The sequence below is a fragment of the Cataglyphis hispanica genome, chromosome 17 (assembly GCF_021464435.1).
Source record: "Cataglyphis hispanica isolate Lineage 1 chromosome 17, ULB_Chis1_1.0, whole genome shotgun sequence".
NCBI lineage: Eukaryota > Metazoa > Arthropoda > Insecta > Hymenoptera > Formicidae > Cataglyphis > Cataglyphis hispanica.
In genome coordinates, this window is record NC_065970.1 from 3,006,904 (window position 1) to 3,026,626 (window position 19,723).

Consider the following 19,723-nt stretch of genomic DNA (forward strand, 5'->3'; position numbering starts at 1 on the left):
TGCTGATTGTACCTTACGCCAGCGATGCACGTCGGGTCGTGCCGCTCATTAATTCTCCTCTCGATTGCACTTAACGGCGAGATCGCCCATCTGTATCTTGCGTTCTGTATTCGCGGCGTGAATAATTGCAACTATACATATACATGCACTTCCGCGACGCGTAGTAACGACGTATCGTTGCGTAAACGGGACATGTCGTAAAATCGACGGCGGGGCAAACTATGCTGATCGTCAAAGAAACCTCGCGAGTTGGATTAACGTGACGAGAACAGACGAGGCGAGACGACAGCCCGATTCTATCCGACACGAGGAACGAAATCGCGTCCGACGCTAAAGTGCTGTCATCAGATCGCGAAGTAGGTCGCGCCCGAATTTCCGCTCGATCGTCCTCCATCGCGAATTCATTTCGCGAATGCAGAGTACGCGTGTGTCCGATAATTCTGTTCGTATCGGGACAGAAAGTGCGAGTGTTCTCATCGCGCAATTTCGAGATTTTAACCTTCCCCATTTATTTTTCTTTGGGTTTTAACTTTCGACAAGAGGTACGGGCGGACAAAGAGGGCACAAACGATACGTGTAAGTATCGTTTGAGCGTCACTGCCAAATTTATGATTTATCTGTCGTGATATGCGCGCGCTCAAAACACACACGTATTACACAACACGTTCGTGAATGATGCGATAATGCAGGGCGGTATCCGACGCACATTATGCAGTTCTCCGCGCTCATTATATTTTTACGATTACAAGGTTATACCCCCGGCGCGGAATCCGCCGATTGGCATCAGCGTTTTCCTTGTCGATCGATTCGAACGACTCGAGCGGATAACAGACGCGACACGACGCGACGAAAAGAATATCGTCGTCGACGATAAGTCATGGCGGGGGAACTCCTCGGCTGTTTACCATACGATCGACACGATAAAAAGTGCGTAGCTTCGCGCGATTACGCGGAAAATTAACGCGTATGTATAAACTCGGGAGGAGTTGCGACTAAACCGCGATATGAATTTCAAGCAGCTGTGATTCATATACTAGTTTTTCCTCTCATCTTTCTGCCTTTTTTTTTCTTTTTTCTTTTTTTTTTTTTGCAATACCACGTCTCCGGCACGAGGACATTATATGCAAATTGGCGACGGTATGTATTGTCACAAACTAATATTTTATACGATATTATTGTCGACGAGAATATCAAGATAGCGTAAATGGAAAGTAAAAAGGGGATGTAAACGAGCGCGTTCGGAGATAATAGCTATCGTTTTAAGGGACAACAATGCAGATATACTCTCAAGTACGAAATATCGATTTGTCCTTTAAACTCTGCCGCGCGTACAGCTTGTTTTTTTAATTTTATTTTTGCTAAATAAAATTTTCACAATTTTTCCTTGTTTACGCGTAATGCGAGAATTTATTGATTCGAATAATTCTGATTTCACTGCTCTTCTTTATCTATCGCCCAGCATTTATAAACAAAAGTGTTTTTTATTCTATTTTATTTTTTTTCGGATTCAATTTATACGTTACGAAAGATACGATTAAATGAATAAGTTAATGAATAGATACGCGAATGCGTGTATATAAAATAATGATCCTAGATCCGAAAAATTGCGTGCAGCGATAGAAAGGGTATTTGAGCTTCGAGTGTTGAATTTAATAAACAAGAATAAGAGTCGAATATTTAATTTTGCGATATCATTATTTTAATACCGCGCGGACGGATGAACGGACGGACAGCGTCCGCTGTGTAACGCCGCGCAAATTTAATTAATCGTATTCCAGATTTTATAACCCGCTGAAAACATTTTTGATACGGTATTTGGAAACTTTATGATCCATTTGCCAAACGCCAACTCTAATCAGACTCGTTCAGAAATCGCGGCGAAACTCTCTCATTTCAATGTATCCTCACGGTGGCCGGTCATTAACAGCACCGTCACGCGTAAATATTAATTAAAAACCCGTTTTCAGTGAAATACCGATTTGTCGGACGAATATTCTAATTAAAGCTACGCGAACCGGGATCGGCGTTTCGTATGGTAGAACAAAATTTCTCGTCCTTCTGTCCGTCCAATGGATTGATCCGTGCGATATAGACGCGCGTTATACTTTTTTTTTTCTCTTTACATAGGTCCAGTAAAATAAATCACGCTTCTGTTCAATTTCAAATCAAAAGTCAAAGATTTATATCATTTTGTACAACAGAATAAAATTTCTTTCGGACGATCAGTATTCCATTTTATCTCGAATAATCTTTAGCTCGTGTCTACGTCTCCCGAGTATCGTGCTGTGCGTTTAAAGGATTTAATTAAGTAAAGCAAGCGCAAATCCAAAATGCGCATATTTTCCTAAAGCAAACAATTTCTAACAACTCGGAATCGAACAAGACCGAGCGTTGAATTAAGTTTAACGCCGCTCGAGAGATCACAATTAAAATCACACACGTTGATGAATCCGCGTTCTCGAATCGAACGTCGAAGCAAAAGACGGTGTATTTTATATCGCCGCGATTAAAACTAAGATAGCGATGGAATGTAAAATACGTGACAAGTGCATTGCGTGTTAATAAAATGGTTGGTACGTGGTTCGTGGAATATCACAGAATTCGCACAGAAGTCACGATCATCGATCGAGATGTAGACGCGTCGATTTTCTTCGAAACGCAAAGAGAAACGATTGTGCCACTCGCGTATCGGCTGAAAAAAAGAAACGCGCGATAAGAATTCGAGTAAGAACAATTTGTATAATCATCACAGCTCTAAATAAAATCACTTAGCTGCCCATTGCGTAGTCTACTAACCCTAGAATGCCAATTAAAATGTACGTCATCAAGATGATGAATGTAAATTAAAAACATACGTGTGTGTTGAAATTCTTTCCAAAATATTATGATTGAAGAGTTTAAAGCTATTAAAATATTAAGTTATTATTCCAAAAATAACGCGTTCTAATGCGAAATTTATTTCTAAAACGATCTTTAAAATAATGCTTCTCCGAGATGTACGCGTGTCCTTTAAAAACAATAGTTAGCATTCTAGGATCAATTTTTAGGAGATTATCTACTCGCGGCGAGTTCGGATCGAAATTGGCTCGTATCGGCTATCCGATACCTTCCTATTCTCCGCGAGGCGATTCCTTCTCGATGCCGTTTTGCAGGCCTCCGCGCACGGAATGCGATGAATATTTTAGAGATCGATCGACTTCGAGCGACTCGGCTCGCTCGGGCAGGAGGGGGAGGCCCTTGCGAGGAGAACGACGGAAAGTAAGTGGCTGCTAAATATACAATGCGCTCATCGAATCGCTTAAAAGGAAGAGACGGGAAAAGAGCTCGTCTGCGTTCGCATGTAATCGCCTGCGACCGCGATAGCATGTTTATCGCTTTCGAGGATCCGCGAAGACACGCGCCTGTTTTTCGTCCTCGCATGTCGCGCCGAATTAAATTACCCCACGAGGAAAATCAAGTGGGAGTCACACTTGTGTCCTCGGCCTTTGAGGAATCGGACCGATCAGCTGATCGACGATGATCCGATAATTTTCGGAAAAAAGCCGCTAGTCTACTCACACAGGCCATATTTGCGTACGCGCTAATTATCTTATCTTACCTAATAGGAAAACAAAAGTATGTATCTCAAATACTGGTTCTCGTATCACTCGAACGTTGGGGTCACCGTGTATATAACGCAGAATGTATCGTAACAGACATGATGAGATTTGCGGACAAAAATCCAATAATTCTTCTTTTGCGGCAAGTTTTCGATATGTTATTTTATTATTATTCTATATTTATTATTATAAGTTATAAATGATTAAAGTAAGGGATTCCTGTGAATTAATTATTAAAAGAATTTTGTCTCAACTATCAAGATATTTGTCACTAAAATTTTTAAAAAATTACGAAAAAAAGTTAAAGATTATTTTGATGCTGCGCACCAGGAATGTACGGAAAACATGTCTATTATTTCAAACATCCTGTCAAGCTGATCTTTGTCGCGGGTTCTTGTCGCGTATAATTTATTCATGTTTGAGTCGATAATCTGCGATTAACGATCGATATTCTGTTCGCTGTTGAGCGATGAATCTTAACTGTGGAAATGAAATCCACGTGGAAACCTCGTGACTTTTGCAAGAGTACATACGTTCGAGTGACTTTTTCGAGGCTATAAATAAATAAAGATGAATTCGCGAGAATATGGAATAGAAGACGGTATCACACGGAAACCGAGTCTCAGAGCGCTATTACACTATCTAACTATCTTACTTTAAGAATGTTAAATAAGAATTAGACTATATATATATATATATATATATATATATATATATATATATATATGAATAAAAAAAAAGTAACATAGAATGGTGTGTCGCGTAGTCAGGTATTGCACTGTCTCAATGGCCACCGCGTCATCGCGTATTCGTTGCAACTCTTGATCAGCGTATGGAAAAAGTTGCGTCGCGGAAACGTATCCGAGAAGCTTCGCGGTGTTTGCAGGAATCACGTGCTCGATTTTATTTCGAATCCCTTTGCAGCGACCTATCCGCGTGCTAGGGGATGAAAAACTTCGGAGAATGCATTCCGCGGATTCGTCGGATCGATGCACGAGAGACAAGAGACAAAATCGATCCATCTTTTCGGCGCAATGTGCATCGCTCGTATGTCAAATGCGTCCATGATTCGTTGACTCGCCACGACGAAAGCGCGAAGGAAGATGATATCGACTTGAAAAAAAAGTGAGGAACGAAAGTCAATCGAAGAAGCCACTAATGCCAGCGCACTCGTAACAAATTCTCTCTCTCTCTCTCTCTCTTTTTCTCTCTGAATTTTTTCCCTATTATAAATTTATAAACTGCGTGTCCACACCGAATCGAATTGCACCGCGTAGAATTTCGCTAAGTGGACGTTTCCTGCTTACCCCTCTTCCCCCATCCCACCCCATCCTCCCTCCCACGCGCGTTCTCAACCTTTCCCAACCCCCCGTGTCAACTGTATAAAATATTCTCAATCGTATCAACAACAGTCGCATCGTACATCGTACAATGTTAGTACATTATTACAATAGTTTATAGTTAATCGATATAATATTCACAGCATTTTATCAAAATCTCTTAAAAGCACCAACCGTGGCGGCTCAAATTTCCTCCTTCTCCCCCTACTCGTCCACTCCCTGTTTATTCTTCGTCTCATTTCGCTTGTCCGTTTTCCCTCTTCTTTTTTTTTTTAACGAACCTCATCTCGCTCGTTTGTGTATGTATGCGTGTACGTGTATTTGTATGTGTATATATATGTATATGTATATATATACCTTCAATAATTTATCGATATATATATACGTATAATTTATAATATATATATCTATATATATATATATATATATTTATATATTTATATGTATATAATAAGCTAAACGTTTCGTCTTAAAGCACTGATTAAACGAGGGAGCTCGTTATTAACGTGTCCCTCCCCCTGAACACGCGTTTACCAACCATCCTAACCAAAATCACAGGACTAACTAGAAACACACCGCCGGCTTCTTGCCCCGTCGCTCGATTGTTGGGGAGGGGGGGGGGCCAAATGGATGACGACGACGCGGGGAGTCGCGTGTCGCGCGGCCCGCGGTGGGTGCAATGCGTCATGACGCGCGCGCGATCAGGTGGACGAGAGGAGATGAGTGGTATCGGGAAAGAATCGGGAAACGTGTCGGGCGGGAGCGGGACGAAACGTGCAGAATGACGTCGGAGGGACGCGTTGCGGCGGCGGTACCGGAAGCGGGAACGACACCGTAGTCGTCGTCGTCGTCGTGGATGGTTTCGCGCGATCGGCGACGATAACGATGTAAAGGCGTCGTCTGTCAACAGGGTGTCCCGTACGTTGATCCTCGTCCTCGTCGTCGTCGTCATCGTCGTGGTCGGCGGCAACGGCGTGACGGAGATCTTTGCTGCTGAGACTAAGGCGAACTCAATGATGCGGCGGTGGCGGCGGCGGGGCCTCTTCCTCGGAAGGGTCCACGGGGCTCGGGGACAGGAACTTGCGCACATATTTCGGGTAATGTGTCTTTTCGTGGGCCTTGAGTATCGTCGACCTCGAAAAGGTCTTGCCGCATAGCGTACACCGGAACGGCCGTTCGCCGGTGTGCACACGACAGTGGTCCTTCATGTGATGGCGCAACTTGAACGCCTTGCCGCAGAACTCGCACTTGAACGGCCGATCGCCGGTGTGCGCCGGTAGATGGGCGATCAGCGAGCCGACGTCCGGGAAGGACTTGCCGCAAAACTTGCAGAGGACGACGCCGGAGGTCGGATCCGAGTGGGCCGCGAGTTCAAAGTCCATCGGCTCGATCGTACCCGCGGCGGGATAGTGGGCCTCAGGCGGCAGGTGCATGCCGGGCTCGAGGCCCAGCTGTGCCTGCAGCTGCAGGTGGGCCGCCTGCTCGCGGTACTTGAGCGACTCGAGGCTGTGCGAGAGGATGTGCCGCGTCAGCTTGCTCTGGTGGAGGAACGAGGCACCGCAGTACATGCACGCAAACACCCGCTCATCCACACCCATCAACTCCTGCAACCAAACAAACAAGAACATCAACTTCTTGTCTTCCCTCCGGCGCTCTGTACCCCCGCGGGAAAGACTCATCTCCGACTCTTTCTCTCTTTTGTGTTTTTTCTCTCTCCGACTCTCTCTCTCTCTCTCTCTCTCTCTCTCTTTCTCTTTCTCTCTTTATTTTAATCTATTTTGAGTTACTGCTCTATTTTTTTGCTCTCTTTGGCATTTCTCTTTAGCCTAGTCCCGTAAGTATCCTAACGATATATTTTAATACTAATTATGTTACATACTGCAATAACGCGTGACAAATCGTTCGCCCCGGCTACTATTCGATCCGCAATTCAATAGACAGATACATTTATATTTACATATATGTATATATGCATATTATATAGATATATGTATGTATGTATATATACCGCAGCGCGCATCATTTCTAAAATGTATTAGCGCTGTGGCTACTTTAAGATACGGATAAGAAAAAAATAACGTGTCTTTCCACCTCGTGTTGTGCTCCCTTCTTTCGCTTTCTCTTTCTTCCTTCTTTTCTTCCTCCCTCGCTCTCTTTCTCTTTCTCTATGATGACTAGTTTTTTCTAATGTATCTAAGTTTTCGGTAAAAATAAAAAAAAGACAGGCAAGCTCGTTCTCTCGACACTACTATAAGCACGTGTTACGACTAAACAAGGTTTTCTTTCTCTCTCTCTCGCTCTCTCTCTCTCTCTCTCTCTCTCTCTCTCTCTTTTTCTCTCTCTCATTCTCTATCTATTTATCTATCTATCTATCTATTTTGTCTTTCAATTGTCTTTCGTGTCTAATTCATAAATTTCATTCGTTCGGAGGAGAAAGTGTCTCCAGCGTGGCGAGAAGTTGACACTTCTCGGCAGCACACAAGACGGTATTCACAAGAAGTTGACGCTCATTTTTGTTTGGCGCGTCGCGCACCCCAGGCACATGTATGACAAACTATTTGAGTGTGTTACGATGTATATATGTATACAGATGGTTCCCAAGAGCTTCTACCGCCTATAAATTCTTTTCATTTATGAATTTTTTAACCAATTTGGAAATGTGAATAAAAATGTTGCAATTATAAATAATATAAATGTATATAGATGAATAAATTATTTTAATATATAACTGTTGATTTATAAATAGAAAAGAAATATTTCAAGCCAAAATAAGTTTTAGAAATAACGTAAACTTTGATTCGCTAGATAGTTTCGAATAGACTCGGCAAAATCTTACTGTGAGGCTGACTTATGTGAAGATATTTAATACTGATGATTTAAAATACTAATAATGTCAAAATAAAGACAAATATATCATGAAATTTATTTCAAAAAAGAAAAGATCGAAATTGATCAAGAAATCCATAAATAAAGCAAGCGGCGATAGTTTCGGGAGAAGAAACATCTTGTATATATATAGATAAATATATATATATATATATATATATATATATATATATATATATATATACACACACATATATATGTGTGTGTGTGTGTGTGTGTGTGTGTGTGTGTGTGTGTGTGTGTGTGTGTGTGTGTGTGTGTGTGTAAAGATATATAAGTAACAACAGATATATATATGTATACGGCCCATAACAATTCCCACAGCCTCGTTCTTAACCCGCCCCCTCTCGTCCCTCCTCCCTTTTTTTTGTACTCGCAGCCGTGACGCAAAATTTATTCGCCGTAGCAAAAGGCATTGCACTCAACCAAAACGACAAATCGAAATACAGATATTACAAAGTAACAAATGGTATAATGAATATGTCAATAATATTTGCCAATATATATATATATATATATATATATATATATATATATTTTGCAAAAAATATATATGTAAATATATATAAATATTTATACCACAGTGTGTATAAACGATATGCGATGTATACATAACGTATGTGTATATATATATATGTATATATATTTATGTATATATATATATAAATGTAGTAAAAAAACAACCATGGCCAAAAACGAAGGTCAACTTCTTGACAGTGAGCTAGCAAGACAGGCTGGCAGGACGGGAAAGGATTTGTTTGGCTATTTGTAATCTCTTTTCTCTTGTCAATTTTTTCGTCTTTCTCGAGTGGTAGATTTTGAGCGCACACTTTTTTTTCCGATTCCCTCAAAGCACGTGGAGATGGAATTCACGGACGGAAGGGAGCGAGTTTTAACGATCAGCTGATACACGCTTGGCTCGCGAGCTGCACGCGAAGCAAGAAAAATGCTGCGCAAAAGGGGTAGAAAAGGAAGTGATACAGAGATGCGAAATATGACTAAATTAAACATACAAGTTTTATATTAATTTAATTAATTAAAGAAAATTCAATATATTTTCAATTGATTAATTTTTTTATATCAATGTATTTCATGCTCGTTTCGAGCATCATTTTGATAAATTATTCCACTTAGTGATAAAACTGATAAATGAGAAATAATCTACTTTGATATAATTAACGTTCGCATCTCTGTTATTAAAAATCAGAACGATGGATGAAGTAGAAGAGATAAACGGTAGTAAAAACTAAAAAATAAATTACTAAACAAAAACGAGAGCGAGAGAGAGAGAGAGAGACACGCACAAAAAATGTGTATGTGTCTGTACGTTGAAAAAGGCAGAAAAAATATAATCGGATATGCACAAGGAGTGTAAGAGACAGTGAAATAATTTGGAAAAGAAGGCAAAATATATTTGCCACAGTAGACGGGCATGCACGTTTCCTTGCATTTATTACGTCTTGACGAAAACGATTTCTCAAATTGGCGCCGAATATGACGCACGAATACAAAGCCGATATATCGAAAAAGGCTACATATATCACGAAAAAGTCTTTGAAAAAGAAGTTCCTCTTTTGAACGATGTTAATAATCAGGAAATGTACGTGAAGAATCGTCCTCGCGTTTGTTTTGTATCTCAAATGTAAACTCAACTAGCTTCTTCAATCTTTTATAAAGAAAACTTTAAGAAAAAATTCACCTTAATTTTTCACGAGTGTACAACAGTTTTTTTGCAAAGTCTTCAAATCTTTTTACATCTCCGCCGCGTATATAATTATGAATACCCACCATTCTTCTTTCTCTCTCTCCTTCTCTCTCTTTCATAATTAAAAACGAAATTTACATTATACCGCGCGAAAAATCGTGGCTGTACACTTCGTAATTTAACGAATAAAAATTAAGAATGTTTCTAAAATAATATTTTGTCAAAGACAATTGACAAGAGCATCAACGATACTGGTAAAGAATTTTCGTCGCGTGTCGAAATTCGAAAAAAGGAAGAACTCGATCATACAGGTTGACTACTGCAGGAGCAGCTTGTTACATATCAAGCGCAATGGAACGAGAATCCTGCAAGATCATCGATCCAGACACCGCGCGGACGGCAATCTCGTTAATGACGCGACAATTCTATCAAATTAGCGGGGGAGAGCAGCAAACAGCAAAGCACTTGGGCACATGCAAGAGAGACCCACATGCAAAGTGAATTCGGCGCACACACACGTACGCGCGCATCATGCGTATGCGATATTATCCGTCGGACTTTCGGAGGGTGAAGTGAAGTACATACGTTTATCAAATACGTATCGAGACGCGGACAAAATCACGTCCATCCTCACCGGGTAGCACGTTACGAACGATCTGTCGTGACTTGATTATATTAATAATAATGATGTAAAATATGATACATAATGCATCGCAATGCGTAATTGCAGTTGCAACTTGGAGGGACTTGGCGCAGCAGTACATCGTCGTCTCATCCGCAGCGTGCCACTCCTGGCGACGATTGCGGATGAGCGAGACGATAAACGGTTATCAATAGTATATATATATATATATATAGGTGTATATATATATATATGTATAGAAATGCAGAGCAAAGAGAGGATACGAGAATAAAAAGTAGTCAATAATAAATTGGAAATATATATATATATATATATATATATATATATATATATATATATATATATATAGACGATTCGCCGGAAAAAGGGACACTCACCGGATCTGGTGGGAGTCTGTAGTCTGCGGATATCTCGCTGCTCGCGCTACGCTCCTCGGTCGACCTTTCCCAGTCCATCTCTTTTTTCAGGGACTGTAACAGAAAACAGATCATCCTTTTTTTTCATTTTTTTCATTTATATCCAAGTGATAAATAAATGCGCGATATCGAGATCATGCAGCGTTATATGACAGCATCAAAGTTATCATTTTTTTTTTTTTGCATAATAATTATGAAAATAATTATCAATGTTTTAAGCTGAATCGATCACGCACAAGAATATCTGTCGCGGAATTAAATTATTGACAGAGTTTACGTTGGAAAGCACGAAAGCATTCGCGATATAATGATATTTTTACATTAGAAAATTGTTTGCAAAAACTTTGCAGAAGAAAATCGACATTAAAAAACATTGTCAAATTTCAAACTGACACATCAACATCTTTCTACGAATCTTTGACATTAATTTTTTAACTAATTTAGAATATAAACTTAATTATATATCGACCTAATATGACAGATTGGCATTTTATCTATACTCGAAGTTACTTTGTAGAGTTCGTATTAATGCTTATCTAAACAGCCTATTAACGGGCAAGCAGAACTCATTATAAATTGATTTATATATTAACATTTTATATAAAAAATTATTTTATATTTTTTTAACTCATTATTTCTTATGCTATTAGATATCAAGAAGAAAAATATATTATTAAATATCAGCTGTCTCCGGACTTCACTTGCCCGGACTTGAGTTTCCTCTCTACAAAAATTGATTTGATCGTTACTTACCAAGGGAACTTGCTGAACCGGGGGTAAGCCCGACGGACCGGCAAGAGGTTCGGTACTGTGCGGGGACGGAAGTCGGCTCTGCGGCAAATTTAACGGCAGCACGCTACCGGGCGTGCCGCCGCCGGTGTTGTTGCTGAGACTCATGTCGGATGGTCCGCTGTGCACCGAGATCGGGCTGAGGGAGCCGGCCCTCGTCTCCTCGAGGCTAGCCGCGTCTTCCGAGTCCCTCCTGGGCCGGTCGAGGGCCAGCGGTCCCGGACACGGGCTACCGGGTCCCGTGGGCGACGGCGAACAATCCGTCATGTCCACCGCCTCCGCGGGCTCGCTTGGGGTGCTCTGAGCAATGTTGCTCGATTGTTGTTGCTGATCGCATTCCTTGGTACCAGCCGATACTCCGGCGGTGACGTTCGATTCTCGCTCCCTGTCCTTGCCGCTCGTTTCTTTTACGCTCTCTCGATCTCGTTCTCGTTCTCGATGATGCTCCCGTGACGTGTCGGATGTACTTGTGTGTTGTTGTTGTTGTTGTTGTTGCTGCTGCTGCTGCTGCTGCTGTTGTTGTTGTTGTGATTGCTGCTGCTGCTGCTGTTGCTCTTCCCTAGATGCTACCGCTGCGTTGATATTCGTCATGTCCGCTAGACCCTTAACTTTGAGGCTCTCCGCTGTCTTGAGGAGGGCCGATAGCTGGCAGTACTCGACGTTTACCTCGCCCTTGTACATGAAGTCGACGAGGGTACGTAGCTCGGCGAAACGTACGTCCTTTAGGATGACGATGGGGTGACGGTTCGGATGGTCGAGGAACAGGGCCTGGAAGTAGCTGGAGCACGCGGAGAGGACTACCTTGTGTGCGCGTATCGACGGTCCCTCCGTGCACGCCAGTGTCACGTCCACCAGCGACTCCGACTCCAGCAGTTGACTGAACACACCCAGCAAGTTGCTCTGATGATTGTTCCACCTCAGGCAGTAATGCTCACTTCCCATGTCTGAACTGCACCCCGCAACCCTGCTGTATAAGAAAGACCTGTATCCTCCGACACTCGCGCCAAGTTTCCCTAAGACTGTACCGCGTCACGTGGCCCAGGTATTGCGATTTCTTCGCGGCTACTGTATATGCTCCGAATAATGGATTCGATAAACAAGCGTTTTAAAGAGCGATATACCATAGAAACAGTAAAACAATTTCTTTCTTGACAAAATTTAAAATAGTCAACATTGTTTTTTCATAAGTTTTTGAAATATGAAAAATAGATATTTAATTTTTTATGAGAATCAAATTTAAGATAGAGTCCATTTAAAAATAACAAAAAAAAAGAGAATTTTGTTATCTATTCGAGACGTAATTATATAAAACATCTCTTGCAACAAAGAAGGAAATTCACGAATTTTAATATTCTTGTCAGAGAAAGATTATTTCAATATTCCAAAAGAGGATTAATCGTCGCGGAATCGAATGTATCTATCACGAAACATTCGATGAAACGAATCGATGGAAGGTGCGAGAGACGGAAACATTCGATGCGATTCTGTGACGCGTAACTGCAATTTATTATCCAAAGAGTGTGCTTATTTTGCAGCGTATATCGATTCAAGCGCGTTTACATCAACGCACTTTTAGCGAACGCATGTTTATGCGCTCGTCGCCGGCGCATCCGAACACATCCGGAGATGCATCAGGCCGATATCAGCTGACGATATGCACACAGGCTTATCTTTTATTATTCCTTTTCCCGCATTCGACTGTATTTATTGCCGTCGCCTAATGCGTGAAACGGCGCGCACGCACGTGTCGCGGACATGTGCACAGGCCGACACGCACACATATAATTATGCCGAAGCGTTATTCGCGTAAACGTGCATTCGCGTGATATATTCGCGGCTATATGCGCGATGGCGTGTATGTACTGCCGCACGATATTCGCGTGATTATTCGCTTGGCCCCCGCGATATTACGATGATGCATGGCGGCAACTGCGTCGTATATACGGTGTCCGAAACTCCATCTCTATCCATTTCGCCAAGTCTTGGCGATCTTTTTTCCTTCATGAAAATCCTATCGATAGCCTTTGCTCTTTTTTTAAATATCTGAGAATAGAAAAAAAAAACGAATTTTTGCTGAATTTTTTGTCATGCAATTAAACAAAATTTAAAATTTAAAAAAATTCTAAAAAAAGATCCTTTCTCTTTTCAGGATTTTTATTCGATTAAAATATACGCGTAAAGTCGAAGAGTGGTTATTTATTGTATAACGATGGGAAGATTGAATACTTTCAATAGTGAAAAATTGACAATAAAGGAGATCAAGTGGATATCTGTTTGATGCCACTTTTATATCGCCAATTACATTGCAGTCTATGCGATGTTACTGTATCGCGAATTCGAGGGAGGCAATGTCGAAGTGCGAATGATCAGTTTTCAAGCAGTTTTAAAACAGAGGCTCGCATTCAAGCTTTAGATAAATTGCACCTGTCAATTGTGTCAGAAAGGTTATAGGAATTACCTGCGCTCTCGTCGGTTAAATATAGCGTCGCCGCGGCATGTTACGCATTGATTTCATCGTTTCGCGGCTATAACGTCGGCTGTTACCGGATGTCTTCGAAACTTTTTCTTTTTTCTTTTTGCCGGAAGGTCCGATTAAGTGGCAAACTATATTTTCCAACTCGCATCAAGTCATTTTCATTAAAGATTTAACAATAGTCTTGTCATGAAGAATCGATTAATATGTTTACGAATTCAACGCTCTTTACTCGTATTTCGCGTTTTACGATTTCGAACGTAAAACGAATTTATTTGCAACTAATTTGAAGTAACATCCTTCGTGCTTATAGTTTGCAAATCGATGATTATTGTTTAATATATAAATTCATGATAATAATAATTGTAGACATACAGAAAAATAACAAATGCAACAGAAATGCACAAAACATATATATTATAATAATAATATATATGTTATAATAATAATAATAATATGCATATAATTTTATAGTATAATGAAGATATGTAATAATAATATAAGATAAAATAGATATGTTAAATACATAAAAGAGAATAATAGCATATATTATTTGTTTGTATTATATTGAATAAAAATATTCAATAAATTTATTATTAAAAAAATTATTATTAAATTTATTTAAAAAAAAAAACATACAAAAACAATGCTAAATAATTTTTTGTCGAGCCTAGTAATTCAGTTCAACACTCGCTTGTAACAATCATGCGTCACGCATCCGATATAGCTATTTTCAAGCATGTAAATGTCGAGTATAGTGCACGTCGCATCGATCGTTATATTGCCGTATTAAATATATAAAAAGGAAAAACGAACTACCACATGCGTTATCCGCGTCCGCGCGTATACAGTTTATTATTTGCGAATACAGAAATCGACCGATTAATCACGGGGAAGAACGCGCATGCTGCTGCGGCTCGCCGCTCTTTTCCGCGCAATAAACACTGCAGTTTGGCACGGATTCTCTCTCTCTCTCTCTCTCTCTCTATCTCTTCTCGCGCTTTATAAACTTTATTCACAAGTACTGGTTTCAGCGAAATCGCTTAATAGCGAAAGTTAAGAAACTAAAGTGGATGTCTATGAATGCTCGCGGAGTGAAGATGTACATACCGACGAACAACATTAAGTACATTGTCAATTCTTTACACTTATTTAGATTGTGCATTTTTTTGCCTTTATTTACCTTTAATATAATTTTTATTATTTTATTATTTTCTATTGTATTAATTTCTATTAGTATCTTTAATTCAATGTCAAAATATAATTTTTTTTTAGCTTGACATTAATAGTCACTTTATAAAATTTCATCTCCTATTAATTTCAATTTATTTTCTCTTAACAACTTTCTCTCTTTTACTTTCTTTATTGTAGTACACATGTAAAAAATCGCTTTTTGTAATCTCAAAAAGAATTGTAATAAAGATATGAATCTAAATATAATTCTTGCGTGATTGCTGACTGTTTGACGGTTTGTCGCAAAAAAATGTCCTGATAATCTTTATTATTATTATTTATTGATATGAAATCGATAAAAGATTTGATGATGTTTCTTTCTCAAATTTCGCAAGAATTCGGCGCCCTGCCAGTGGCAACCGTATTATCATTGGCGTTGACGTTTGTGTCGCGAGTGCTGAAATTTTTTCTTAAAAAAAATTTTCCGTCTCCTAAATTGTTTCTTAAAGACTCATTAAACTAATGTTTCAAAAATAAAAAAGATGTAGTGACACTATAGTATATACTGGGACATCTAAAGTAAATACATTGAAGATTGTTTTTAGAAAGAATAGAAACGAGAAAAGTGCATTATAAATATTTTAGAGAAATACACAGGAAGTGTTCCTTTGACATTCTTTTTTATTTCTGAATTTCTTAATCGACGAATAAAAAAAAATCACCGATTACTCGATACCGTTTATTCGATCCGATTCGTTACAGACAGAAATTCTAAATATTTTCTAGCTCTTTCTCGTTTTCGCGTTTACCAAGTTTGTAATGTGTGTACTACGGATGCAATCGTTTTCTTCTCACTATGCGTGTACTTAATTTTTCTGCGTGATTTTTCTGCGGTGGTTCATAGCGGCAATGGCGGCGGTGTGTTATTACATAAGTCGACGTACGACAAGCCGTTATTTATGTCATTTCAGAGGTTTTCTTTAGGTCAATCCATTTACGTACGATATGCATGCGCGGTTTGCGACGTGAAAACTTTGCGAGTGTTCCATTCGAGTTGCATCTCTCTTCGCATAATATCCCGCGCAAATCCGTGCAAACTGCCTTAGAAGAAAATCGTTGACAATAGAATTATAAGGACCGTTTTGCCTTTATTGCGTAAAGTTAAGATTTAACCAATTGTCAGTAAACGAGAAAATGGAATTATCGACATTTATTTTTGAATAAAGATAAAGAGATGCAAGAATATCAAATGTTTCTCGCGGAATTTGAAATTGTTTATATTTATTCAGCGATTTATATCCTCGATAATGTGGAAGCAATTTATCGGAGTGAATTTTTGTATTGTGATTATCAGCTGTTAATTCGCGGTAATCTAAAATTAGTCAAAGAGGAAGTATAATAGAGAACAGTTCCTTTGCGATTGTCACATGACATTTTTCTCAATCGTAAACTTGGCACAATGCACACTTATACGATATATCTCTTTGTTGGCGTAAATTCTTGTTTACAATCAAAGTGTTGACGTCTTATCCTGTCATGTTTAAATTATATTTGTGCATATATTATTTCAAATATATACATATATAGAAATAATGCATCCTATGAAAAAAAAAAGAAAAAAAAAATACATTTTCTCTTTCCGCGGTTTATATTCTCAAAATTACTTAACACATGTTTCTAAATCGATATTCTTCACTTTATGGCCAAATTAAAAAAAATTTAAGATTTCTTCTTCAAAGTCTATGCAAGAGTTGCAGTCATTATATAAGAGAGAAGATCGGAAGAAAAATCGCGGGAGCACGATAAGAGAAGTCGATCGATGGGAGGTCCATTTCGGCGCATAAATCGCCGCATAAATTGCGGGATTACGGCGTTCCACTTGCATGCGCGATCCGCGCGGTAAAATTAGACGGTGCTACCGTGGCGGCGGTGCGGCAAAAAGTTCGCGACTGTGCGAGTGTGTGAGTGCGCGTGGGTGAGACGCGCGTGTTTGTTACGTATACACTTATACATAGCCGGCGCGCTATCCGCGATTGCGCACGTCGCACGCACGATCCGTCGTGGCGCGTGTTAATTGATACGCGTTCGCGTATGTATGTGTGTATGTATGTGTGAGTACGTGAGAGCGTGGGACGGATAACGCTCGGCGAGATATCAGCCGGTTTAACCCTCCGATTAGGAGGAATGATCGGTTCGCTTTGTGAATTTTCTTCTCCCGTCTGACACGTTCTTCTTTCTGTGCGTTATGTTTTTGTAGCATTTCTTATTATAAACATTACACGTTCGTGTAGCAATGCTCTTCTTGTGAAAAGAGAAAAAAATTCGAGTAAAAATATGAAGGCATGAGTAGTTTTCGCATTGCGATTAAGAGATTTTGAAAAAAAATTTGACAATTTCGTAATATAATTAAATAATGAAACATTATTATCCGTTTAAATTCAAATAGCTTTTATATATTTTAAATATTCATTCAACAGATTTTTTAAATTATTTTTTAGCTAATAAAAATTTTTTTTCTACATGCAATAAGACATTTGATCAGGAAAGAGTATCAATAAAACATTTCATAATGCAAACAAAGTTACATAGATGTATATATAAATAACAAATATTTGTAATATACATAAATGTGTATATCATCGAGAGAGATTTGAAAAGAGAGACTCGAAAATACAATCATGTCTTTTTGACGGTTTAGTTGAAATGTTTGAATAAGATATTGTGTTTCTATCCTCTCTTACCTAAGAAATAGAAGTACGTATCGTCTCGCGAAGCGAATAAAGTTGATTTAGCGTCGGAAATAAAACTGTTGTTGCGCGCCACGTTGAAAAAGTCTCTTTAGATCCGTCCCTGGTTTGCGTCAAGTGCGTCTTACGAAATCGCGCGTTCCGTATCGCCGCGGCCGCACGCACGCGCGACTCGCAGATGCGCGTCACGATCGACACGCGCAGATTTTCCGCAAACAGCACGAATATACAACACGCGCGCACACCGCGCTCGAAGAAGCGTGAGAGGATTATTTTCTTTTTTTTTTTCTTTCTTCTTTTTTTTAGTTCCGCGAAGTCATTAAGAGTACAATACCAGCGACGCTTCTCTTGACGATATGCAACGACGCGCACGTTTTTACAGATTGTTATACATCATAATGTACCTCAGTGTCGGAGCACTTAACTAAAGGAAAAAAACTTAAATCCTGTATTTTGTAAAACTTGTTATATATGTATAAGAAATTCCTCTCTGAGGAATGCAGAGATAATGCAAAGTTGTAAATTTTGTTTCCCGTTTTGTTTTTGTGGATCAATGGAATCCGAAATAATTAATACATTTATAGAGAGCCGCATTTCTTGTATGTTTTTATACGTTTTACACTCAGAATATTATTCTATGAAAATTTGTTTTATTTAGAAAAATAAATTGAGGGAAAAATTTTAATAATTTTTACGTCTATATAAATAATATTGATTCCACAAGTCTCGAAGTTCTATAAATAGTAAATTTATATATCAAAATATAGTAATAGTTAATTCGATTATTAGAAAGCAAATATGTTATCGCGATCAACTGCTGCTCGGAGAGGAAACTGTCTTGGGAAATATCGAGAATCTTTTCGAATTCACGCCGAGGAAAAACAGCTACGATTACATATGATGCACACAACATTAAAGACATTGATAAGACATTTTTCTATCTACAGCAGTATCATTTAAAGTGTAATCCGCTCCGACTCGTCGATATACGCAATAAAACGCACCTCTTGAAAAATCTTCTATAACCGGGTAATAGAGTACCGCATTCCGCATGAGAAGCAAAATTGCATAAATCAAAAACGCGTTTATAGAGAAACTTGAATCAGATTTTATAAGGGTATATTTAAATAAAAACTTTTTTTTCACTAGAGATAACACAATACATTTATATTCTGATATCTGGCATTTTAAGTGGTGTTAAAGAAATATTGACATTACAGAAATGGCAACTCGTTATTTATAATCGATTATTTTAAAATAAAGCGACTGCGTGGGAGATATTGCGATCGTATTATACCGGATCCAGCACTCTATTTCCTGACATCCTGTTTCCACGAGTCAACTATTATACGCGCTTATAAATACGCAGGACATATGGTTACCGAGCGATTGTCACAGATCGAGATTATTAGAGTCGAGGAAGATAGTAAAGTCATTTCGGCCGAATGTTCGAGTTAATTAAAAGCTGTAGGCTAATTTATTTGGAAGAAACATAAGGCCTGCGTTAATTGGCGAGCGTGTGCGTATTGCGAGACGATGCGTGAAGGCTAATGACGATATATCGTGGCCGAAGATATAAAGATAACGAAGATGCAGGGTTAAACGGAAGAAACGTTTACTCCCATCCGAATCTTACGGGTAGCAGTAAAGTAATCGTCAGCAAAGTAATTGTTAATCATCAAAATTAAAAAACAACAGTATGTACTGAGGCTATTTTGTTCTCTATTCGATATTTTTTGATAGAAATTAAACGAGAAATGCCAAATGAAAAATTATATGACAAACATTTAAAAATATATAGAATAATATTCCAAATTTATTGAAATAATTTTCAGTGCAATTATTTATTATAAGATGTTATTTTCATAAATTATTTAATAAGATGTTATTTAAAAAATTGTCAAAATTTATTCAATTTTTCTAGTTTTTATTTGCGTTTTCATTATCACTTA

At 38.9% G+C, this 19,723-nt stretch overlaps 1 protein-coding gene across 7 annotated transcripts in view; it reads right to left on the bottom strand.

Moving 5' to 3' along the window:
• Window positions 1-19,723, bottom strand: part of LOC126855841 (longitudinals lacking protein, isoforms H/M/V-like) — a 69,540-nt gene that overhangs the window by 19,503 nt on the left and 30,314 nt on the right. For 4 of the 7 annotated variants that reach the window (XM_050603852.1, XM_050603849.1, XM_050603848.1 and 1 more), the window contains 2 exons: window positions 11,343-12,345; window positions 10,551-10,643 (listed from right to left, as the gene is read on the bottom strand). In XM_050603852.1, coding sequence (XP_050459809.1) covers window positions 10,551-10,643; window positions 11,343-12,320 — 1,071 coding nt within the window. In that variant the 5' untranslated portion in view covers window positions 12,321-12,345. Of the gene's footprint in view, window positions 1-4,949; window positions 6,544-10,550; window positions 10,644-11,342; window positions 12,346-19,723 lie in introns of those variants that run through there. The other 3 variants (XM_050603851.1, XM_050603847.1, XM_050603853.1) reach the window with 2 other exon arrangements.